At 59.5% G+C, this 24,713-nt stretch overlaps 1 protein-coding gene across 1 annotated transcript in view; it reads right to left on the bottom strand.

Annotated features, from left to right (window-relative positions):
- Positions 1-324: 324 nt before the first annotated feature.
- Positions 325-24,713, bottom strand: part of ADAMTSL4 (ADAMTS like 4) — a 57,865-nt gene continuing 33,476 nt past the window's right edge. Inside the window, 22 exon segments of the mRNA XM_030542010.1 lie at positions 325-1,806; positions 2,434-2,578; positions 3,069-3,248; positions 4,922-5,095; positions 5,900-6,073; positions 6,344-6,548; positions 7,213-7,292; positions 7,294-7,343; positions 7,875-7,917; positions 7,919-8,117; positions 8,862-8,942; positions 8,944-8,966; positions 9,299-9,477; positions 11,312-11,369; positions 11,371-11,400; positions 11,402-11,425; positions 11,427-11,458; positions 11,461-11,503; positions 11,506-11,520; positions 12,849-12,988; positions 23,797-23,832; positions 23,835-23,898. Coding sequence (XP_030397870.1) covers positions 1,667-1,806; positions 2,434-2,578; positions 3,069-3,248; positions 4,922-5,095; positions 5,900-6,073; positions 6,344-6,548; positions 7,213-7,292; positions 7,294-7,343; positions 7,875-7,917; positions 7,919-8,117; positions 8,862-8,942; positions 8,944-8,966; positions 9,299-9,477; positions 11,312-11,369; positions 11,371-11,400; positions 11,402-11,425; positions 11,427-11,458; positions 11,461-11,503; positions 11,506-11,520; positions 12,849-12,988; positions 23,797-23,832; positions 23,835-23,898 — 2,115 coding nt within the window. The 3' untranslated portion in view covers positions 325-1,666.

The raw sequence follows: 24,713 nt of genomic DNA, 5'->3' as shown, positions 1-24,713 counted from the left end.
CCAGATACAATCTTTATAATATATCGTTATATATTTATATAATCTGGACACTCTGAATGGCTTTGCAGTAAAAATGTTCTATAAAATGTCTTTAATATAATGCCTCTATTTGTCAGGGGTTTGCTACCCCCTGCTACCTTCTTCTTCACCCAGCCTCATAAAATGTGTCCCTGCAATGCTCTAGCATGGGGTGTCCATGTTGTTGTCGGGTGGCTGGGCCACAAGAGGTGAAAGGTCTACTACAGAAAATGCCTGAGAGGGGTGATGCTTTAGCTCAACTGGTAGAGGCGTGTGCTTTTTTTTTGTTTGTTTGTTTGTTTGTTTTTCTCTTCTGAAGATCCCAGGTTCAAATCCTATGCATAGCTTGAGCAGGCAGGTGGGGATTACGCATGGATAACAAAAGTTATGGGAAATCTAGGGCCTGATCTATAGCCCATGAAGTTAACAGCAAGAATCCCGTTGGTCTCAAGAGAAGCAGAAAGACGTGATGGAGAGACGCTATTCCCAACACAGCCAGCCAGCCCATGCAGATGTCCCTGTGGCCTGGGGGGCGTGTGCTCTACGCAGGAGGTTTGCTCTGTAAGTTCCCCAGACAAAGAGGGACAGGGAAGGAAGTTGATGGGGAAACAACTGGAGGGGACTCGCGCGAGCTTGACATGCATTCGGGGGTCAGGTCAGCACCTGTAGAAGCGGTTGGGCTGGGTGTGCAGGGCAAGCTTCCCCAATGCAGGGGCATCCCCTAGGGGTGAGAGGGGAGTTCAGGTTCCTGCTGCCGGTTCGGTCCTTGGTCAGGTGCTAATCAGGGCGGTGACTTTTGTCTGCCAGGAGCTTGACTGAAAGCCACCCCACACACACACTTCCCCGACCTCCGAGCTGTGTCACCTCCATGCCCAAAGAAGGGGCTCAGCGGCTCAGACGTGGGACCCAGGTCAGGCTCTGGGGTGGGACACGTAGCACATGGGTCCCTTCACACCGTTACGAGGAGGTCAGCTGGTACGGGGCATCGCTGGGCTTCGCAGCTCCATGGGACACAGGTTGTGTGTGGGTCAGGCTCCGCGGAAGCGACAGGAGTCGTGTTTCCCAGCAGGAAGCACCAATTCCTTCCGGTAGCTGGGGGGTGGCGGGCTTTCTGGGCTCAGCATGTGTTGAGGGGGCAGCGGGGCCAGAGGCGGGGTCATACAGCATCACGGCCCTGGGGAACAGTCAGCATCACCCCTTCCCATCACCATTGGGCCCATATGCAGAATTGGTCAGTGACTCACAAGGGCCCTGATCCTGGGCAGGACTGCCCCCGCTAGAGTGAGCGTGGACACGCTCTCAGCCCCACCCAGGATCAGACCCTAGATCTGCCAGCGGAACTGGCCTCTCCAGCGACAGGGAAGATCTGTGGCCCTGGGACAAGCCACACATGCGGCCTGGCCGTGATCCTTGTTCAAAGCCGTCCCGGCTGCTCATTCCTCGTCCCTGCGGGCAGAGTCTGGTTGTCCCCTCCCCACATGCAGCTGGGTCACCTCAGGGGGGATGAGCAGCTGGGTCCCAGGAGCATCTGTGAGGGCTGGGCGTTGGTTTCACAGCCCAGGTCCGTCCGAGTCCTCCCCAAGAAACATGCCCAGCCCCACGATGAGCGGGCGAGAGCCCAGCCCCCGTCTCTGGCCGGCCGGCGCCGCTACCGGCTCTGCATGTCTTTGCTCCGCTCCACGGCCCTCGTGCAGGAGGCGCAGCACACCAGCTTGTAGTACGAATAGACGCAGAGCCGGGCCTGCACCACCACGGGGCAGTTGTGGTACTTGTCCCTGCAGTTCTCGCCTGGAAAGAGAAGGGGAGCGGTGAGGAGCTGGGGGTGCGGTTAACACTGCAGGGAAGCCCCATTTGGTCCCACACCCCCGGCGGGCTTCCAATCCATCATCACCGCTCAGCACCCATGGAGCAGCCATTGCTCTCAAAGGGGTTTTACCAAGATGGGGCGTTGGGCAGGAAGTATCATCCACTGTATAGAAGGGGAAACTGAGGCACAGAGAGGCAAAGTGACGGAGCTGAGACTAGAACCCATGAGTCCTGGCTCTCATCACTAGCCTGCTGCACGCCTTCCCTGCTCTGAGAATAGAACCCAGGAGTCCTAGTTGCCAGTCCTGTGCTCATACCCTGAGCCCCCACCTCTAGGGAATATCCCCCCCGCCCCGGCATGAAGCTCAGGGAGTCCATCCCCTCTATATCAGTCTGTGTCACTTCCCATTAAGCACCAGGTCCTGGTCTCTGGGTCTGCACCACCTCCCCTATCAGCCTCTCCCCCATGCCCTGGGCTCCTTTTGGCTGCTCTCTGCTTGGGGCACTGTAGTGGAGAGGCATACAGATGGACCCAGGAGCGGGGGGGGGGTAAAGTGGGGAGAACAAAGGGGAGACTGAGCAGGCCACGGGGCAGTTGGCATCCCTTACCAAGGTCGGGGGTGCAGGGCTGGGTATTGCATGAGCGTTTCTTGATGGGCTTGAGGTCCGGCTGGCAGAGATTGCTGAAGGTTTTGTTCTGGGTCAGGCACTGCACCTCCCTCACCTGGACTCCCCCTACACATGACTTGGAACACTGTGAGGGGCAGAGAGGGGGTTAGGAAAGTAACTGACATCCCCCCAGAACCCTAAGTACTCCTGCGGTGCTCTGCAGATTTTGTGCAGGGGAATCGGCCTCCCCACCCAGTACAGAGATGCAGCCACCTCTGGTGCAGAGCATGGCAGCTGACAACAGCCACTCAGCAACGCTGCACAGGAAATCACTCACTCACTCACTGCTGAAATGCAGCCACCTCTGGGGCAGAGCACGGCAGCTGCTAACAATACACAGCAATGCTGCATGGGACTCACTCACCCAGCACTGAGATGCAGCCACAGAGATGCATGGTTCAGCTGCATGTCATAGCCCCTATACGGCTCCCACCTGAAGGGGAGTCTCCCTAGGCTAAGCTGGCAGGGGCCTGGGTTGGAGGGTGGGAGGATCTGGGTTCACCTCCGTGGGAGCCTGGGAGCTCAGGTCTGTGCGGGGAGGGGCCTGGCCTGTCTGGGGGCACGCAGGGTCTCACCGCGCTCCAGGAGGTGGAGAACCAGCGAGCGTCACAGGCACTGCCGGTGCAGGGCTGCAGAGAGGGCGGCTTCTCCAGGGGAGCACACTCCGATGCCTCCGTCACGTTGAACTCCGAGCCCAGCTTGCTGACACAGATCACATCCCGCCGCTGGGTGCCAGTACCACAGTCCGCCGAGCACTAGGGGGGCGGGGAAGGGAAGGGGACTCAGTCTGCCTGGGGCGCTCAGAGCAGGGCTCCTGCTTGTCACCCAGCCAGCACTGAGGGAAAACCCACACGCTGCCCACCCAGCACCCACATCCCACCTGGAGTGCTCATCATTAGGGCATGTCCTAGCAGGACCAGGCCAGCTAGTCGTGGGAGAGGCTGTTCTCTCTGTCTCTGTTAGCTGGCAAAGTGGCTTCCCGGAAGTACGGTGTGTCCCTGCGGGGTCTGCGAGAGACCTCAGCTTCCAGGAGGGCAGAACTGAGGTTGGCGAGTGCACACACACACCAGGGTAGCTAAAAACCCTTGACAGAATGTCCCCGTGTCCACACTACTGTAACAATCTGGGTAACGAGTTATGCCTTGGAAGGTATCATCGGAAAAGTAATCATCTGCTGATCAATACTGCTCTGATAAAATATGGGTGGCCACATTGTGAAGCGATAAGATTCCAGCTGCAGGGGGATCTTAACATATGGTCCAAAGGGAGCCCGGCAAACAGGCCTGTCTCAAAGGAACGAGGAATCTGCTTAATTGGCATTTAAGCAGCAGACTCATCAAGCAGGATGGGTACACACAGAAACCCCAAACGGGTGAGGAAAAGCAGCAGGGAACATCCTTCCACACAGACTTTCTGTCGCCAGAATCTCAGCTGGAACTGTTTTCCAAGAGGAGGGGAGATGCTGTAAAAAGGGGGACAGACACCCCAAGGCTCCCCTCCTCTCTCTCTTTCTCTGCCCATTGATTCTCTGCACCAGAGGGACAAAGGAAGCAGCCGTTGAACTGGGGATGGGATCCTGGCCTAAGAAGCTTGTTCAGTAAGACGGCAGAGAGCATATGGTGAGGAAACCTTGCCCCGAATTGAACAGAGGTTGTTAAGTTAGGCACCAGCAGCGTTTTCTCTTTACTTTTCTTGTAGCCATTTCTGACTGTTATGCCTCATGACTTGTACTGACTTAAAATCTCTCTCCTGGCAGTTAATAAACGTGTTTTATTGGTTTATCTAACCCAGCGTGTCGGAATTGCAGTGTCTGGGAAACTCCATTTGGGGGAACGAGATATGTGCACGTCACTTCTATTAATAAACAGAGGGACTTTTTATTCACTTGTATTGTTCAGCAGAGGGCCGAGCAGGACAGGATGTACATTTCTGGGGGGAAATCTAGGACTAGGGGAGTGCTGGAGTTACCCTGCAGGATCAAGGTGCATCTGGCTGGCTGCAGCCATAGCTGGGAGTGAATTGCATGCTGGAGGCTGTTTGGGAGCAGTCCAGATTGGAGGCTATAGATGCCAAGCTGTGTAAAGGGCACCCAGTTTAGAGGGCGGGGTGACACAGCTACTCGTTAGGCTGGCCTGTACACTGGGTATGTGTCACACACACACGCCCCACTGATTGTTATGCATGGGCACACATACACACAGCTCAACACATGTGCACACCCTTGAACACACACACAGAGCACTGATTGCTCTGCCTGGCACATGCACACAGCACTGATTGCTCTGCCTGGCACACGCGTGTGCAGCACACATACCCCACGGTGAGTGCAAACCATCCCAGGAGGCTGCAGAGAAGCATCCCCAGGCCTGGTCCTGAGAGCAGGGTGCTTTCCCACCCAGTCCGGCCCAGCGCCCGTACCCCTCCTCACCTCGCTCCAAGGCCCCGTGTACCACTTGACGGTGCGGTGGCAGGGCCCGCTGTTGCAGGCCCGCATGTCGGCCGGCTTGGTGCCCGCGCAGGTCTCCTCCACCTGCCCGTTGGCGTAGCTGGACAGACAGACCACCGAGCGGCGCTGGATCCCCGTCCCACACTCCACCGAACACTGGGACCGACAGGAGAGAGATGCCATCAGGGAACCTGGCCAGGCTCTGAGAGACGGGCACCTCCCAGCGCAGGACTCTTGGGGCCTGGCGCTATCTAGCCTGGGGTGGTTCAGACCCCCCACACCCTGGCTCATTACACAGGGATCCACCTCGCATTGGCCCCATGGCTCCCTGGGCCATGCAGAGGCTGGGGCGAGGGCCTGTGCTCTCATCCATCGTTCTGCAAATCCTATCAGCTGCGCTCCCTCCTTGGGACGCTAGAGAGCAGCACTGCCCAGCATTGCAGGGAAGCCACGGTCGGGCTTCTCCAGGCAGGGAGCCACCGGCCAGGGTCGGCACCTAGCCCCTCCTGGCCCCTGACCCCAGAGGAGCAGCAGCCCCAGCCCTGGGGCAGGGAGCTTCTCCTACAGGGAACCCACTGAACTCGCCCGGGCCAGGTTGGGGAGTAGGGGGAGGGTCACCATGGCACCAACCTTGTTTCTGCAGAGACCTGGGTTCTAAGGGTCTCAGGTCACAAGAGAAACGAGTTTGCTGGGCCTCGCCCTTGTTCCTAGTGGAAGGGCTTCAGCATTGCAAGATCACTGCAAAGTCTGGCATGCCTGGGCTGTCCCTGCTCCAAGAGCCCAGGGCTGGGCTAGCAGGGGCTATGGGTCAGGACTGAGGGGCACCAGCGGAGCAGGGGGGCAGGTCTGGGTTAGCGGGGGGGCTGTGTGTTGGGATTGAGGGGCACCGGTGGAGCTGGGGGGCAGGGCTGGGCTAGCAGGGGCTGTGGCACCGGTAGAGCCGGGGGTGGTATCACCGACCGTGTTGCTCCAGTCGCTGTGGAACCAGCTGCGCACACAGGGCCCCATGTCGCAGGCCTCGTTGGCTGGGGGCCGGTGGCTACCGTTGCACTCGCCGTCGCTCAGCAGGTCGCCATGGTTACTGATGCAGCGGATGTGGCGGGTCCGGTGGCCCAGGCCACACAGAACCGAGCACTAGGGGGAGGGCGGAGCAGGAGATGGTGTCACCATGGAGACTGGTGTCACCACGACAACCTCTTCCCGTACGGGATGGGAGGGGAATCCCTGCCCCCCAGGGGCTCCCCTCCCTCATGACACCCCCCAGGCATCCCTCCCTTCACAGCACCATCCCTCAGGAACTCCAGCTCCCATCCTTCCCCCATTCGAGCCCCGCGCAGGGAGCCGCCCCCGTCCCCCCCCATGCCCAGCTCCCGGCGCTAGCCCCGAGCCCCGGCCCGTCCTTACCGCGCTCCAGTTGGTGCGCACCTCCCAGTGGCTGCAGACGCGGAGCTGGCAGGGCTGCGTGGGGCTGGGCTTGTCCAGCTGGCTGCAGTGCTGCGGGTGCACCATGGTGCTGCGGTTGGCGTAGGTCTGGCGGCACAGGACCTGGCGGTGCTGGGTGCCCGGCCCACAGGACTTGCTACAGGCCGACCACTCGCCCATGTCCCAGCTGCAGCCGGAGAGAGTCAGGGTCAGCCTGGGCTGGGCACTGGGGCCTTCCGGGCTCCAGGCCCTGCCTGTGGCCGTGGGCACCGGCACCTGGGGGCACCAGCATGAACCACAGTCCTGAGGTGGGGACCCGCACTCACTACAGCCTGGGGGGGGGGGGGAATCGCACTCACTACAGCAACTGGGGGGAGACCCGCACTCACTACAGCCCGGGGGGGGGATCATACTCACTACAGAATGGGGGGAGACCCGCACTCACTACAGCCCGGGGGGGGGAACTCCTCACTCACTACAGAACTGGGGGGAGACCCGCACATCACTACAGCCTGGGGTGGAATCCACACTCACTATATCCGGTGGGGTGGGGGGACCCACACTCACTGCAGCCCTGGTTGGGGCAGGGGGTCCACACTCACTAGAGCCCGGGGTGGAGGAACCTGCACTCACTACAGAACTGGCGGGGGACCCGCACTCACTACAGAACTGTGGGGGGACCTGCACTCACTACTTTCCGTGGGGGGGGGAGACCCGCACTCACTACAGCCCAGGGTGAGGGGTCCCCATTTCACTACAGCCCTGGACCTGCCCTCCCTCCCCAGGGCCCTGTGTCTTGCCTCCCCCAGAGGGCGCTGGCCAGGCCGGGGCAGGGGGATGCAGACACTCACTAGGCTGGGCAGGGCTGGGTGTTGCAGGCTTCGTCCAGCGCCGGCGGTTTTGGGGCATCAGCACATTGCTCCTCCTCAACCCTCCTCCTGCGAGTGTCGGGCGGCGCAGCGGAACACGGGCTGCCAGAGCCCTGCAGAGACACGGGGGGGAGAGGGAATAGGGTCCCATATAACACAGGGGTCATAGACACGGCTGAGGGGACCCCAATAACCTGGGGTTGTAGACACAGGGGAAAGGAGCAACAGGGAGGAATGGGGCAATGGGTTTGGCGAGCAGGGGGACAAGAAGTGGAGGGAAGGGCAGTGGGGGGGGATGGGCATCAGGGGGATGGGTTATGGGGATGGGGCATAGGAGGGGACAGGAATCAGGGGGATGAAGGAGAGGACAGGTAGCAGGGAGGATGGGGGTGGGGGGTGGGTCATGGGGGGACAGGGCGTAGGAGGGGACAGGAATCAGGGAGATGAAGAAGGGGACAGGTAGTGGGGAGGATGGGGGTAGAGAGGTGCGTCATGGGGGGACGGAGTGTAGGAGGGGACAGGAATCCAGGGGACGAGGCAAAGGAAGGTGAAGGATGGGGATTGGGGGTCTGGGTCACGGGGGGACAGGGCAGAGGAGGGGACAGGCTGTGGGGAGGGGGCTGGGGCCCAGGGGGGTCACTCACCTTTCCCGCAGGAGGCAGAGCAGTCTGTGCTCCCCACCCGTTTTCCAGTAGACGCCGTGTGCCTGGGACCGGGGCGGGGTGGGTGGGGGCGGCAGTGGTGGGACGCGGACGTTGCGCTGCAGTGTCCCGGGGGTCCTTCTTGACTGGCTGGCTGGTGCTGGCCCCCGGTGCCGGGTCCCCATGGGGTGATCGTAAGAGGTGGGTGGCACCAGCTGGTCGCTGGTGATAACATGGTCAGGGCACCTGGAGGGGAGAGCAGAAGGGCACCCTTGATGGGTGATATGGGGGGAATGGCCTCCCGGGGAGTGCGGGGATGAGCCCCTCAAGGGGTACTAGGGATGTGAAGGCCACCTGGGAGGTGATGGGGGGGAGGCCCCAGGGGGATGAGGGGAAGGCCCCGAGAGGTGATGGGCCCCTCTGGAGGGTGACTAGGGCGGTGAAGGGTCCCCAGGGAATGATGGGGGAAGGGCTCCCCTGCAGGGTTATGGGGGAGGCTCCAGGAGGCAATGGGGGGGGAAGGGCCCCCTGGGGAGGGAATGAAGGCCCCCCCGAGGGACAGGGGGAAATGGCCCCCCAGGGATGATGGGGGAACGGCCCTGAGGGGTGATGGAGGAAGGGCCCCTGGGGAATGACGGGGGTGACGGGCCCCAAGGGGAAGTGAAGGACCCCCAGGGGTGATGGGGGGGAAGGGCCCCGAGAGGTGATGGGCCCCCTGGAGGGTGATGGGAGGTGAAGGGCCCCCAGGGAATGATGGGAGTGAAGGGCCCTGGGGGCGAGTGAAGGACCCCCTGAGGGATGGGGGGAATGACCCCCCGAGGATGATGGGGTGAAGGGTCCCCAATAGGGTGATAGAGGAAGGCCCCTAGGGTGGAGTGATGGGCCCCCCCTGTAGGGTGATGGGAGGTGAAGGGTCCCCAGAGAATGATGGGGGAAGGGCCCCTGGTGGTGGGAGTAAAGGCCCCCCGGAAGGTGATAGGAGGTTCTTACTGACGCCTGCCGATGGCTGGGAGGGTCACGGGCGGGGGCTGTCTTGGTCTGGCCCCCGCCAGGAAGAAGCGGTAGGCAACGCGGGGTGTCCTGCTGGAAGATCATCTGGGGGAGAAGACAGAGAGCGGCTTGAGCAGGGCGCCTGGGGGGTGAGGGGAGGGGGGCACCTGCCATTCAACAGGCCACCCAGCCAGCCTCCAAGTCTCTCCCACCACAGCCAGCAACGGCCTGCCATGCATGGAGCCAACCGGCTGCTCCTCTGCCAGCACCCTTCCCTGGGTATCCCCCCCCCACCCCAACCCCTGCATCCCTAGTCCTGCTCCCCACTGGCCCCGGGCCAGAATCCCTCCCTGCTCCCCAGTCTCTTCTAGGGCACACGGTGCCCCCGTTCTCCAGCCCTCCTGTCCCCCCCAGGAGCCAGGCCCCTCTGTACTCACATACACATCAATGGGTTCTGTGGTGGGCCCCTCGGCTGTCAGCGACTCTCCGCCCCCACGGGGCTCCTCGTGGCCCGGTCGGGTGTAGATGAAAACGGTGCCGCCTGCCTCGTAGCGCCCGGGGGGATCCACTGCCCAGTTCCCATTGATGAGCGACTTCCCAGAGCGGCTCCTCAAGGCTGCAGCACAGAGCGTGTGTGTGTTGGGGAAGGTGAGCAGCCTGAGCCTGGGGTGGGCTCCAGGACTCCCCCCGTGCTCACTCGAGACCCCGGCGTGCTCTGCATGGACTGCGGCCCTGAAGCCCATGCCCGGGGCACAGGGAGAGCTGCCACGCTGTGGCCCAGCAACAGCCTGACAAGAAGGGGGAGCCCGGGCAGCTCGCATGGTATAAGGGCAGCGAGTGAAAGGTGCACTCAATGTGTGCGTGTGCATGTGTGTCCGTTTCTATGTGTGCACATGTCCACGTAGATTTTGCATGCATGTCTCTGTGTTGGTGTACAAGTGTGCCTGTATAGAGCTGCGTGCATGTCTCTGTGTGTCAGTGTAAAGGGGTGTGTGTGTGTGTGTGTGAGTGTAGAAGTGTGTATGTTTGTATCAGTTTACATGTGTTATGTGTATGTCTGTGTGTGTCAGTCTACAGGTGTGTGGTATGTGTGTGTCAGTGTAGAGGTGTGTGTGTGTGTCAGTGTACAGTGGTGTGGGTGTGTGTATCTGTGTGTCAGCGTAGAGGTGTGTGTGTGTCTGTATGTGTCAGTGTACGGGGTGTGTGTCTGTGTGTGTCAGTATATAGGGGTGTGTGTGTATGTGTATGTCAGTGTACAGGTGTGTGTGTAGATATGTCTCTGTGTGTCAGTTTACACATGTGTATGTCTGTGTGCAAATCTTTGTGTCACTGTACAGGACACGTGTGTGTCTATGAATCTGTGAGTCTATGTGCCCACATGGATGTATCTGTGTCCGTGTGTGTTTCAGGTTACCCGTGTGTCCATGTGTGTGTGGGCATGGCCTGTATGTGGGTGTATCTGTGAAACGTGCATGTGTAGGTGCACATATGTGCACATATCTGTGTACCTGTGTATAAGTGTGCACATCTCTATGCAGACAAGTGTAGGTGCATGACACTGGTTGTCCCAGATCCCATTAGAAAATGGTCTGAGCTGCAAAGTGCCAATCTGGACCCAAACTCCACTGGGAGCAATGGGCTCTCCCATCATATCAGCTCCTTGCCCCATGGCTCATGCCCCTCGTTGGCGCCAATGCCTGGTGTGTCGGAGGATACACACTTGCCTAGAGCACAGAGCTGCATGGGAGGGAATTTACCAAAACACCTTCCTGACCATGCAGGCAATCAGCTGAGACCCTGGAGCAGGAGAGCTGCCTGCCCTTATCTCAGCTGGGTGTGAGGTGCCTGGGTGTGTGACGTCTAGATAAGGCATGCCTGCATGAAGATATAGCATGTGTACACAAGGTTTACATGTGCAGCGCGTGCCCAAGGTGTGCATGTGCAAAGTGCACAGGTGATGCAGGAGAGGTACATGCCAGGTATACATGTATTAGGCACATGTGTGCAATGCATCTGTGCAGTATGCTTGTGCAAGGTGTGTGGGCAGCGCATGCGAGATGGCATGGGCAAGGAGCAAGCCTGCAAAACATGAGTGCCAAGTGTGCATAGATGAGACCCATGCAAGTGTGCAAGGTAGGCAAGCCAGGTGCACATGTACAAGGCATGTGCTTGTGATGCCTGTGTGTGAAGTGTGCAGGCAATATGGAAGCCACATGCTTGTGCAAAATGTGTGAGCAACAGCTGTGCACACCTATAAGCATACACGTTGTGTGTGTAGCATGCAAGGTGTGGGTATGCCAAGTGTGAGTCCGGTGCATGTGTGTGTGTGTGTATAGCAACATGTGTGCATGCAAGCTTGCACAAGTTCCAATGCAGGGCAAGAGTCCCCTGGTGATGACGAGCCCCGTTCCTCCCCATCCCATCTCACCCCGGCCTGCCCCAGCCCTCACCCAGGTAGTTTGGGCTCTGGGTCATCTCGGTCACGTTGATCCTGGTGGCGCCCTGAGGGGATCTGGAGGATTTTGTGGTAGCCGATGGGGCACGTTGGAGTCCCTGAAGTTGCCCCACCACCAGCTTGCAGGTGGAGTGGTCGCCCCGCACACCCCGCAGCTGTCCAGCGTCCGGTTGGACCCCAGGACCCCCAGTCGCAGCCGGGGCTCTGCAGGGCGAATGCCAGAGAGAAACAGGCGTGTGGACTCAGATGGGATGGGGCCATGGCAAGACCCTCCCCCCCGCCACATAGATCCACCCCCTGCCAGCCCCCTGGCTCCTCTGCCGTGCCAGTGAGCCCTGTGCAGAACAGACCCCACCATGTGTGGACACAGGCAGCCCACTGCCCTGGCTATGTTCTATGGGCCCCCCTCCCTGGGCGAAGCTTGGCCTGGCTGGAGGAGGGCAGCAAACCCACATCGCACTAGGAGCTGGGCTGAGACCCGACACAGTCACCGCCAGACCCCCTGGCCTGGGGGGACCCCCCACCTCTCCGAATAGGCCCTGGAGCAAGCCTGTCATGGTGGGGTGGTGATGGCACAAATGCAGGGTTCCCAGGTGAGCCCCTGAGAAACTAACCAGGGCCTGCCTTAAATCAGGGGGCTGCCCACATCTCACCCAGGCCCCTAGCTGGACCTCCATAAGCCAAGAGATATGTGACCACATCGGCCCCCCTCCTTCACACGCTGTTTCCTTGGCTGGCCACACAGCCCCTTCCCAACACAGGACCCTCTGCAGCCGTGCCTCGTTTCCTTCTGTTACCTAGAGGGACCCCAGAGCATGGGGGGCTCCCGACTGCAGCCAGGGGAGCACCCTGCTCTGCCAAGAGGTGCCGCTGCTCCTTCAGGGCAGCCTAACAGCTGGTCCAGTTTTGGGAGGTATGGGGGTTTCCACCTGAGCCAGGCAGGGAGGGGGACCTGAGCTGGGCCAGATGTTAAACTTGAGGTTAAATGCAGGGTATAAATTACCCCTCCACATACCCATGCAGTCAGTGCTCAAGGTCAGGAAGGGGTTAACGAGGGAGGAGTACATGGCAAAGAGGGACTGTGGGGCTAGGAAAACAGACAGACCACCATGAGAGGGGCAGGGGGTGGGGGGAAGGCCAGATGGAGCGGAGTTGGTGGGTGAGGGCTGCTGTGTGGGGCAGGGCTCCGGGCTCTCCCCCCCCCAGCATCCTTCCCCCGGGGGCCTGTCCCCTGGCTCCTCCTTTGGATGAAGGGGGAACTGAGGCATGAGCACAGGCACCACTCTCCTAATGTCACTGAGTCTGTTAGTGGCTGAGCCAGGAAGAGAACCCAGCAGTCCGGGCTCCCAGCCTGCTGCTCAGACCCAGAGACATCGCCATGCCCCACTCCAGGCCAGACCTCTACCCTGTTCCTTTATCCCTTGAACTCCAGCCACAGCCTGGAGCTTCAAGCAGTGGTTCCTGGGGAGGGGAGGTCCCGGGGCACAGAGCTCCCCCTTGCATATAAACTCCCACACCCCCGCCTCACTTACCAAGCACTCTCCAGCCACGCAGATGTCGAGGGAGGCAGGCCTCGCACGGTGTTGCCGTCCTGCACCTTTCTCCGTGTGCCGGACGTAGAACCGGAACCCCACCGGGCGGCAGTTCAGCTCGCAGCGCTGGGAGCCCCGCACTGCAACCACATGGATCCAGGGCTCAGGGCAGCCCTGAAAGGGGAGAACCCCCGGGCAGGGCGACAGCAGCACCTCGAGTTCCACCGAGAGCAGGGGGCACCGGGCACCGGGCAGCCCCAGCGGGAGCCCGGCTCTGTCCCAGGAGAGCTCTCAGACCGGCTCATTGCCCCCTTTCCCTGCCACCCTCCCTGTGGAAACAGACCCCGGCATCCTGACACCAACCCAGCGCCTGCTCATCCCTAAAATGAGGCTTTCCCAGGGCACAGCTAAAGAGTGGGGTGGGGAGCTGACAAGCCTTAGGGGGGCTTACTTATATCCTGGAAGGGGATTAAGGGGGCTTCTCAGGGGGTCAGGTCAGGGCATTCCCCCCCTCCCCCAAGCTGGTGGAGCAACATGAGGCTGATGGGGATGGTAGGTTCAGACTAGTGCCCCTGGCGGGTGGCTCACACACCCCAACCCCAGCTCTGGGCATGGGCTCTCTGCCCGTCGTGAAAAGCAGCCACTCAGCTGGGCCTGACCCCAGGGAACGAACCAGGTAGAGACCAGAGAGACCCCAGGGGCCGGGGGTGCGCTCTGGGTATCCAGGGGGCTGCACTGGCAGCCAGCGGGGGCTTGCAGAGAAACCAAAGACACGTCGTTGGCAGCGTGCGCCACCCAGAGCTCGGAGGGAGCCCAAGGAGGATGCGAGCCCTGCACCCAGGGGCACAGATGGGCTGAACAGGGTGCCTCACTCTTTGGGACAGGACCGGAAAGAAAATATCATGTCTAGGGGACTGCTGGCGAATTCAGGTGGCCAGAAGGGAATTGGCCGCAACCTTGGGGAGATTGCTGGGGGATCATTAATGATGGACGGGGTTTGGAGCTCCTCTGCCCCCCTTGCACTGACTCAGAGGGAAGAGCGCCCGCTATGGGCTCCTACCCACCCCACCCCCCAGTTTGTTTCCAAGATCTCCCAGCCATCGCTAGCCCAGCCCGGCTCTGAATACTGGGCGGCTGGGCCCGGGGCGTTTTGGCATCGCTGCTGAATGTCCAAACCCCTCCCAACCCCTCCCTGGGCTCGGTAATGAACAGAGTTGGAGGGGGCAATCGAATGCCCACCTTGTCTAGTCCTTCCCAAGTGACCCACCCCCAGGCTGCATGCTGCCCCACGAAGGGTTAATCCCCCTCTGCCAGCCCCGCCCCGCTCCAGGCCAGGGTGGAGTGGGGGAGCAGCCAAGACTTTTTAACATTTTCCAGAGTTTATTTTACTAAGAACAGCCGGCTCCGGGGGTGATTTATCACCAAAGGCCCCCCTCCCCCCATCCACATGGCTCCCTCCCTTGCCCCCCAGATGTGCAGCGATTGGCCTTTCGCTGCCCTATCTCGCCTGGCAGCCCCGGCTGGCAAAGCCTTGGGGCTGATAGCGGGGCAGGGAACAAAGGACTTTTTGTGCAAGCCCTACTCCCCCCGTGTCTAGCACAAATCCAAATATTGGCTGGGAGCAGAAATAATACAGAGGGGGAAGGGGGAGCTGCTTTCACCCTGTCGCCTCTTGCTTATGCCGGCTTTACCCCAGTGGAGCGCATGTGCCTGCTCTGATTTCCCCCAGGGTCGCAGGCCAATTACACCCCTACACTCTGTGGCTCGACTGAAATCCCCCTCCCTTGTGGCAGAAAAGCTGGGGAGGGAGCAGCCCAAGCCAGCCTCATCTGCCCGGGCCAATGCAGGATTCACGGAAGTACCGTTAGATCTTCCAGGCCGCCCTCCTGTATAACCCAGGCCAGAGAAAGCCCCTCTGTTGGCCACCAAATCTGCATTCGGCTAAAGCCTGGAAGATGTCAAGAGCTGGAGAAGTCTCCATTTCCCCAGGCAGTTCGTTCCGGTGTTATTCACCCTCTCTTGGAATGATCAGTCCCTTAGTTCTGCTTGGGATGGGTCTGGCTTCAATGTCCAGCCTTCAGTTCTTGCCAAGCTTTCCCTGCAGCATCCCTAGCCTGGCGGGATGATGCGTGGCCAGGACCGGAGGGCAGCCACCCCCAGGAAAGCGAGAACAGGGTGGCTGGGCTACTCTAAAAGCTGCTCTGTGCATCTCCTGGACATTGACAGCTCTGCCGGGGGGCCGGATGGCACCCAGAGCCCAGCCTGGCTTTGTCACCGGGGTGTGGGCGAGGAGGAAGGATGGCCCAGTGGTTAGTGCAGTAGCCTCAGACTTAGAAGAGATGGGGTTGATTCCCTGCTCTTTTACCTGTGTCCTGTATCTCATGTCATGCAGGCCCAGCTCCGCCAAGGTCATCGGCTGCCTCACTCCCATTATAAACCTTTCCAGGCCTTAGTGGCCCATCTCTACAAGGGGGATAACAGTGTAGCCCTGCCCCACAAGCAGGTTAGGGGAGGAAGATACAGATGAGGAGATGCTCTGGTTCTGCAGTGGTAGCAGCCAGAGCAGGCCCTTAAGTAAACAGCGAGCCCAGCTCCTGGAAACGCAAACCACCCGGCTCCAATCTCCCGGAAAGGTTTGGGGCAGACGCCTTGGGAAATCAGTTACCAATCAGGGCCAAGCGGGTGCAAACGGCTGCTTGCTCAGACAAGCTGCGTCTCGCCCTGACGCGGGCGGGCTGGCATAGACCCGCGTCCTTTGAACACGTCCGCATCACAGTAGATAAGAGAAAAGGCAACGGGGCCCTTTCGACTTTCCAATGCCTTTGCTAGAGCCCTTCAAAGAAGGCTAGGAAGGGAACGAGGGGCTTATCTATGCAGAGTTTTTGTCCTCTGGTCTACGCAGGCTGTGTGGACATTCCAGCTCTGCATTAAGCCACGGGACTAACCCCTACCTGCAGCCCTCTGAAACCAGCGGGGATAAAGCGGGTTAGATCTCGTGTTGCGGCTGCAGTTACCGCTGTATAAAGGTGGGTTAGGCCCCGTGCGCTTCGTCCCGTCAATTTAAGATCTGCCGGAAGCTGCACCAGTTAAATGGCTTTTCGTTAAAACTGGTTCAGCTTTTGGGTGCGGATGCCCATCTCTATGTCAAACTGTTTTTCCTGGTTTAACTTGCACCTGTACATTTCCCCAGCAGGAGCTGGGCCAGGTTGAAATCAGCGTCAGAGCGTCCCCACCCCACAGGCACTGGCTTCGCGACGGCTGTACTATCGTGTAGCTGCCCGTTAAAGCACTGCCCCACTCCCCGCTATGGGTGGAGTTATACTGGTATAGAGATGCCTATACCAGCACAGCGTCTGCCCATAGGGGAAGCAGCTGGAAACTGGGAGTTTCTAGGTTCACCTGAATAACCCCTCCACCACACACACACACACACACACACACACACAGCTCTCGGCCAGCCTTGAGGTCTGACCTCAGCCGATCTCCTCCGCATCTTCTGGGCCCATTCTGCAGGGAGTGGGGAAGGGGCAGATTCCGGGGTTCTCTGGGTATCTGAGAGGGAAAATGGAGTGGGGGAGGAGCAGAGAGGAGGGAGAAAACAGGGATGAATAAAGCAGTGGGAACAGATGTGAAAATGGAAGAGGGAGGGACGGGGAACAAATGCAGGAGAAGACTCCAGCCCAGCCTGGCTGACCGCCCCTCTTTTTCCACCACTATCATTCTTCGCAGGTCATTAATCACTTGGGGTGACTTTCTGCTCTCCCGTTTCCAACGCAAACGTCCCGTCCGTCCGGGCTCTTTTCTTCCCCAGGCCTCTCGGTCTTGGCTGGATTCCCAGCCCCGCTGCTTCTCTCCACACCCTGCAGATTGCAGGGCAGAAAGACCGGGTGGTTTCTGGGTAACTGAATTCACCGAGTCACCAACCCCGCAACATACTCAAAACCATGCCCTTTCACATTGGGAGCCAAACGGATGGTTTACCTGGCAGCGGTGCACCTTTGCAGGGATGTTCATTTGCACGGTGGTGTCTGAAGCCAGAGCCACCCAGCCGCTGGCATGCAGTGACGCTTGGGGTACGTCTCCCCGGCAGCTGGGTGCCTGGCTGCAGCACGTGGCCCCGGGCCTCTCGCAGGTGCTCAGTCACCCCCCAGCTGCAGTGTAACGAAGTCCTTGCATCGTCTCCTCTCACTGCAGGAGCCAGGCTCCTAAAGGCCTGACACGCCTAAGTCACCTGGGAAAATGACCTGCGGCTCCTCAATCACATTGGCCCCTCTGAATTTCACCCAATGCCTGAAGTGACCTCAAAAGCAGACACCAGGCTCCCCGCCCCCAATTCAGTCTCACGGCGCAGCCCCCAGCATCCACTATGGCCCGTGATCTTCAACCCTGGGCAAACAGGGCAGTAAAGAGACTTGGCCCTCGGCTCTTGAGCTCAATGGGTCTCCATCAGGAGCACGTGTACCCCTGGGGGTACGCAGAGGACTGCCAGGGGTACTCAACTCATCTAGATCAGTGTTTCTCAACCTGGGGGCTCGCAAATGCAGGGCTGGCATTGGGGGTGGCAAGCAGGGCAACTGACCCGGAGCCCCAGCCGCAGGGGACCCCGTAAAGCTGAGTTTCATGCTTCAGCCCTGCTGCCTGGGGCTCTGGCTTCAGACAAGTCTTGCAAATGCAAGACGGCTCAAGCCTCACACTGAAATGTAAGTACAATATTTATATTCCAGTTGATTTAGTTTATCATGATAGGGGGAAAACGAGAAAGCAGTTTTTTCCAGCAATCGTGTGGCTGTGACACTTTCGTATTTTTCGATATGATTTTGTAAACAAGGAGTTTTTGAGTGAGGTGAAACCTGGGGTACGCAAGACAAACCAGACTCCTGAAAAGGGGACAGTAGCCTGAAAAGGTTGAGAATCACTGAATGTCACGTTCTCTGCCCCCCGCCCGATCAGTCTCAAGGCGGTTCCAGGTCGAGCCTGGGCTCCTGCCCATAGCACAGCTCCTTTCTTGCAGCCCCATCCCCCCCCCCACCCCCCAGCAAAGGTCATCAGCACCTGATTTCCCAGCCCCCACCCCTCTGCGGAACACGGCTTGTTGTTACACTACAATTCCTGGCAGACCTCCCCAGCCTGACAGATCACCGCATACTTCGAAGCAAACGTCTGCAGGGCCCCCTGAGATCCCCCACCCCCGGCCTCACTCCTGCCCTGCGCCAGCCTGGGTGATTGAATCCGGCTGTGGAGCTGCGGGAAGAGTCCAGGCCACTCCTGTTGTAAATCGAGGGCGGGCGCGACAGGGGGGCGCGTGGGACAGCGCAGGTGGGAGATGGACACGGATGGATGGGGGCGAACGACGGTTAACGCACCAGGAGCAAATGCGTGGCATCTTTTACAGTCCAGAGCATGGTGAGCATGGCTAGCGGGTTCACAAACTCTTTAAAGGGATGCGGCCCTATTCTTAGAGACTGCACACTTCCGATGCCCCTCAGCCCTGCAGTCAAACCAAGAGATTTACAGCCTCTTTTTCAGTCTGTCTCCTCCTGAGCTATCTGCCTGACCCTCCCTCTCCCCAGGCTGCTGAGCACTCAACGCCAACATGGGGTGAATACCACTTAAGAGGGTGTGGTCTGAGCGTAGCACTGGGAGCTGAGGGGACAGGGGAGGCCTCACTAAGGATAACAGCCTACTACTGCTGCTAACTGACCATTACGCCTTTAGCTCAAGGTGCAGAGGGCCAGGGCTCAAACCCCGCTGACAGGGGCAAACGTGGTTGCCACCACATTAAGGGAAGATTGATTCTTGAGGCTGGTCCAAGGGGTGAGAGGGAGAGGGGCTGGGAGGCAGCCCTCGGAGGGCCAGCAGGGGGTGTTTGGTATCATTCGGGGGTCTAATGAGACAGCAAATTGTCGCCAGGGGGGTGGAAACCTCAGGTGGGACATTTGGAACTAGATGGGATGAATCAGAATCATCAAGTTGTGACCCTGACCCAGATGGACCCAAACCCACCAAGTTCTGACCCAGATGGACCTGAACCCACGAGTTCTGATCCTGATGGACCCAAACCCATCAAATACTGACCCAGATGGACCCAAATCCACCAAGTGCTGATGCCGATGGACCAACTCCACAAGTTCTGACCCCGATCCAGATGGACCCGAACCTAGTTCTGACCTCCCCCAGACTTCAGGGGAAGGGAGGGTGCTGTGGAGGTAAGGTTGAGCCCAGATCTGCTCTGTCCCCATCCCCACTGGGTGACCCTGTCTTGCCCTCCAGCCTGGCACCTTCCCTCTCCTGGCATGCTGTGGGCTTCGGGGCCGGTTTAACGCTGGCCAGAGCGCGTCCCAGCAGCTGGACACATGGCATCAACCTGAGGGGCAGGTGGGAGGCCCCGATTCTGCCTCAGATCACGCACATGACCTGGCGCCATCCCCCATCCCCCCCTGGCAGACCAAGCCATCAGAGATGCTGGTGCCCTCTGGTGCCAGCTCGAGGGGGAGGGGGAATAGCCAGAGCAGGACCCTTTAATAATAATAACCCAGCCAGGGTTTATTTTCCCAACGTGCTGTCTCAGCGGCTGGAGGCCACGGCTCTTCCCCGGCCAACTGGAAAGAACACAGTGTTTGAACAGAAATGCTATTCATGCTTCACGTCCTCGCCCCCCGGCGGGACTCGGCAGCCGAGGGCTGGCTGGGCATGGACGGTAGAAAGGTAGCTGCTGTGGGGAGTGCATGTGCAGGGCATGCCCCTGAACATCTGGATGGGAAGGGGAAGGATCTCGCACATCTGGATGGGATGAGGGGAGGGAGTGTGGATCCTGCACATCGGGCTGGGACGGGGGGCAGATCCTGCACATCTGGATGGGCTCCGCCTAGCTTTAGCCTCTGGAAGGAGCTGAGAGCCGAACAACTCCTCGTCCCCCAAATCAAAGTGCCTGACTCTAAACCTAGAGGGCCAGCTCTACAATGCAAGATGGGGTGAGGGGGGCACATAGAATAGAGCACAGTGGGGTGGAGTGGTTGGTCAGCTGAGGGAGACCCGGGCCCCCACCCCACTGAGTCACGCCGGGCAATCTGGGCCCCTGCCCCACTGGGCCATGCCGGGAGATCTGGGCCCCTGCGCCACTGGGACACACCAGGAGATCTGGGCCCCCACTCCACTGGCCACGCCGGGAGATCTGGACCCCTGACCCATGGGGCTGCACCTGCACCATGGGAGATCTGGGTCCCGACCCACAGGGATGAGCCTCTTGCCCACGGGCCCATCACTGGGAGTTGGGGATACGGCAGCACCGGATCCGAACTGTAGTGGCACCAGCAACTCCACTTCTGAAATGATCCCCTAGAGGCGCCGGGCGGGGGCGGCTGCCTTTGATCCTGCTGTGGAACTGGATTAGCAACGGCCTGTCCTCCGAAAGGCCCCAACTGAGCTGAGCTAATCATGGACTCCCGGCTGGTCCAGCCCTGGCCGCGCAGAGCCGTTAACAAGCCACATCCTTGTACTAACTGGGTAAAGCCTGCGGCACCAAGCGTGGGGAAAGGGCCGGTGCCCACTGAGAACACTGTTTAATGAACGCTCAGGGCTTCGTTAGCTACCCTGCACTCCCCCACCCACGGGGCTCTGCTATCCGGCTCTGGGGCGAGCTCAGAGAGCCGTTTGCCCTGGAACTGGCTGTCCCACGCGGGAGGGCACACCCCATGCCAGAGCCCTGGGGATATGGATGGGGAGGGCTGGGTGCCCAGACTCCTGGGGTTCTATTTCTGGCTTTTGGAGGGGAGTGTGGCCCCCATGGTTAGAGCACGGGACTGGGCACCAGGATTCCTGGGTTCCATGCCTGTTTCTTTCACTGACCTGCTGTGTGATACTGGGCCAGTCGCATCCCCCTGCTCTGTGCCTCAGTTTCCCCACCTGTAAAATAGTCGGTCCCTGCCTCCCATTGCGTAAAGTGCTTTGAAATCCTCGGTGAGACGGGGCCAGAGAAGGACAAGGGTTATAACAGAGACGTTGCTGTCACCTGCTTGGCTGGGTTTTAGAAAGGAATCTGACAAACCCCTCTTGGCAGCAGTCTGATGGCTAACGACCCCCCCCAGTGCCAGACCCACAGTGAGCAAGGCCTGGGGAAGGGGCAAGCCCCCGGCTGCGGGGTGAAGCCGTGAGATGGGCTCACCTCACGCCGGGGAAGGCAGAGGGGCTGGCGGCTCAGATTCGCACAGCCCTTGGTTCTGCTGAGCCTGGCGCACAACAAACAGTGTAGCGTCAGCTGGTTATAAATCTTCCAGCGCTTAATCAATTTGCTATGCACATCATTAGACCAGGGCCGTTCCGGGGACGTGGCCAGGGGAGGGAAAGTCCAGCAGGGTGGGCAAGGGGGCTCTGGCAGGGGATTGTTTGTAAAGGGGTCCTGCAGGGTTGGTGGGTGCCAGCTGGGGGAAAAAAAAAGAAGAAAGAAAGAAAGATGAATGGAGGAGAGAGACGAGAGAGGAGGAAGAGACAATGAGGGAAAGGAAGGACAGAATGACAGAGACAGAAAGGAGAGCTGAAAGAAAAGAACGAAGAAGAGAGTCGGGGAAGGCAGCCAGCCAGCAGGCCCAAGGCGTGGGGCGCCTGCTGGCACCCAGTGTGGGTTCTGGATTCCTGCCGCCCCTGCCCTGCCCGAGGACCGAGCTGGGCAGAGAGCGCCGGCGGGACATAGAATAACAGACCGGGCATGGGGCTGATGCTATTCGACAATTACTGCACAGGCCATCGGCCATGAGAAAGGGGATTATGGCCGAAAAGGCTGGATCTGCCAACTTGGCAAAAAACACCTGCCAGCCCTTGAGGCATGGATGGGGCAGCTGGGCACAGACGGTGGGGAGGAAAGGTGGGTGGAGTGGCACCACAGCACAGAGATGAGGGGCTGACTCCAATCTCTACTCCCTCCCCCCCAGCTAGGTTCTACCTTTCTCCATCCAATTCGCTTGGTGCTGAAATGTCTCAGCCTGGGGCTCGGCCTCTAGGGACTGTGGGGCACAAAGGGGTTCCTCTCAGGGGCTTTCCTGGGCACTCCTCACCCCCAGATCAGCTGCTGCTAGTGTTTTGAGCAAGAAGCTGGGTGTCAGGACTCCTGAGTTCCATCTCTGGTTCTGGGAGGGGCGTGGGGCCTAGGGGTCGGCATTTCAGAAAGGTTACAGCTGCTGCCTGCCACCCAGAGGCGGTCACTGATTTAACAGAAGATCCCCCAGGGTTCCAAGCAGTGATTGGACGAACAAGTTTGAATGAGATTAGAAGTGACCCCAGTGCCCCTGCTCAGAACCGAGAGATCAGATCAGAATTGGAACCAAGCCCATAGCCTCCCCAGATCACCCTGCCCGCCCAGATCAGACTCAGCCCCTGGTCCCCTCTGGATGGGAACTGCTCCCTGACACACACACCCTGGATTGGGACCAGCCCTTGACTTCCCCCAGATCGGTGCTTGGTCCCCCAGATTAGAACTGCCCCCAGACCCTCTCTGGATCAGAATCATCTCCAACTCAGAGACAAGTGTTTTCCAAACTTTGACACTGTGCTCGTGTGAATTATTATTTAATTCTCATCCAGTCCGGCTGGAGCTGCCTCCGAGACCTGAGAGGTGTGAAGGTCCTGCCCTCCCCCCTCGGGCCGGTGCCCTCTCTCTCACATCACTGCTGAGGACATACGGGAAAGGAAGAGAGCGCGAGTCAGGGGCTGAGGCAGGAAATGAGAATGTCCCAGCGCTCTGCTGGGACCCCAGCCCCCGGCATGGGGAACCCTCCACCCCCTTCCTCAGCACAAGGGCCTCCTTGGAGAGAAGTTTTCCAGCTAATTGGCTTCCAAAGTGCCCTGGAGGTGGTGATTTAAGAGACAAAAGGCCCTTTCCCTGCAGATATGTTCACAGCCAGTTCCCTGCAGACATGTTCACAGCCAGCAAGGCACACGCAGTCCGTGCTCGCATGAAACACACATGCAGATCCAAGCAGTACGTGCGAGGAGCCCGTGGACACAGCCAGGGACACACACACAAAGCATATGTGTAGATCCGTCCAGGCACCATCCTTGCCCCACCTGTTCACATGCCACACACGCAATCACTTCCACACACACCAGCCCCCAAACTGCTGCCATGCTCAAGGACATGTGTGAGCCCGCCCCCTGTCCAAACCCCAAGCCCGGGTTACGCTCCCGAGCAGCTTCAAAATGAGCACTGAGAACTAACCGGCTCATCAGAGAGCAACCCAGGCGGTGGGAAAGGCTCCACAAGGAGACCCTGCACACACCCTGCTCAGCCAGGGGAGTGGGGCAGGGTGCATCCATCACCAGTGAAACGAGTTTGCCGGGCTCAGCCGAGCGACACCAAACAGCTCCCTGACCCACTCCCTTGGCTAGGAGACGCGGGCACGTGGGTCTCTGTTGACGCCCGTCGGCGTGAGTAACCCTGGAGCCGACAGGACAGACACGCCCTGGCCCAGCTGGGGCCCATCCATCACCGTGTGACTACACAAGCCCAACAGCTGCAGGGAATGTGTCCTCCAGGTGCAGAGACCAAATCCGGCTGCCAGAAATGAGGCAGGGTGGGAGCAGTGCCTGCACCCGCGGGGGAGCAAGGGAAGGGGAAAGGACCCAGAGAGCGAGAGCAGCCGCGGCCAACAGCCCCGAGATAAAATCCTGAGCACAGGGCCCTTCTGCAGTGCCACACTCGGCCCTGGGGGCGGGAGCTGAGAGGCCCCAGCTGCGGTCATGTGTCTCAGGGCGACAGCCATCGGAGAGCAAGGATCTTTCACCCTGCGACTCTACAGCCCGAGCAATCAACACGTGGAGGGTATGGGCCAGCCCACCAGAGACGCAGGCATCTCCTGGGAATGCCAAGCCACGGCAGAGCAAAGAGAGTCCACTGGGCTCCCCGCTCCCCTGTAACCATGGGAACACCGCATCCCAGTCCTGGCTCCCAGTCCCTTACCGTCCGTGAAGGGCTCCCACTGGTAGAGGCGCCCATGAACTCCTGGGTGTTGAAGGCAGCGCACTGCACGGCTCGGGCATCGGGCTGGTCGGCTGGGCATGGCTGGAAGGGAAAGGAGCTGGGATGCAGCTGAATATGGCACTAGGAGACGCCACGCAGGTCTCCACACTGCTACCCATCGTGGGGGCATGCATTGCTATATCAGTGCCCATCACCAGCATGAGATACAAACACCCTGGGATCTGAAATGCAGCTGCCCCTGGGGTGGGGCATGGCAGGTCTTTACCAGCCACACGGCAATGCTGCACAGAGATCACTTGTGCACTGCTGAAATGAGGTGGGCATGGGAGGGCAGCACCTGGTTAAGAGCCATGTAGCAACGCTGTAGCAGAGGCTGCTTACCCAGTGCCAAAATGCAGCCACCTCGGGGTGGGCCATGGCAGCTGTTCATCAGAGATTGTTCATGCAACGCTCATGATCCTTTCTTTCTCCTCCCCGGCATCCATCCTCCCCTCTTCTCCTACCCCATTCCTTCCACTCTCTGCCCATCCCCTTTCCCCCTTACTGCTTAGCCACCTCCCCACTCCACAATCTTTCAATGTAAAGGATCAATCCCTTGAGTCAGCAAAGCCCTCGAGGCCTCAGCTGGGGGAAAGATGCTATGGGCTGTGAATGCACTTTCTTTGCCTTCCTTGGGGACCTTCCCTGTGAAGATCTGCAGGTGTTTTAAAAATGTTCCTGGAGTTGCAGTTGGTGAGGCAGGAGAGGACTATCCCGTTATAGGAGGGAAACTGAGGCAAAGGGAAGGGACACTACTAGCCCGGGGCCAAGAGAGAACCAGTGAAACAGAACCCAGGACTCCTGCCTCCCAGTCACCTGCTCTAATCATCAAACCACACTCCCTGCTCAGCCCCCCT

The sequence above is a fragment of the Gopherus evgoodei genome, chromosome 24 (assembly GCF_007399415.2).
Source record: "Gopherus evgoodei ecotype Sinaloan lineage chromosome 24, rGopEvg1_v1.p, whole genome shotgun sequence".
NCBI classification, from domain to species: domain Eukaryota; kingdom Metazoa; phylum Chordata; order Testudines; family Testudinidae; genus Gopherus; species Gopherus evgoodei.
Note: the sequence above shows the minus strand (reverse complement) of the source record. Positions and strands in the feature narration are given on the sequence as shown.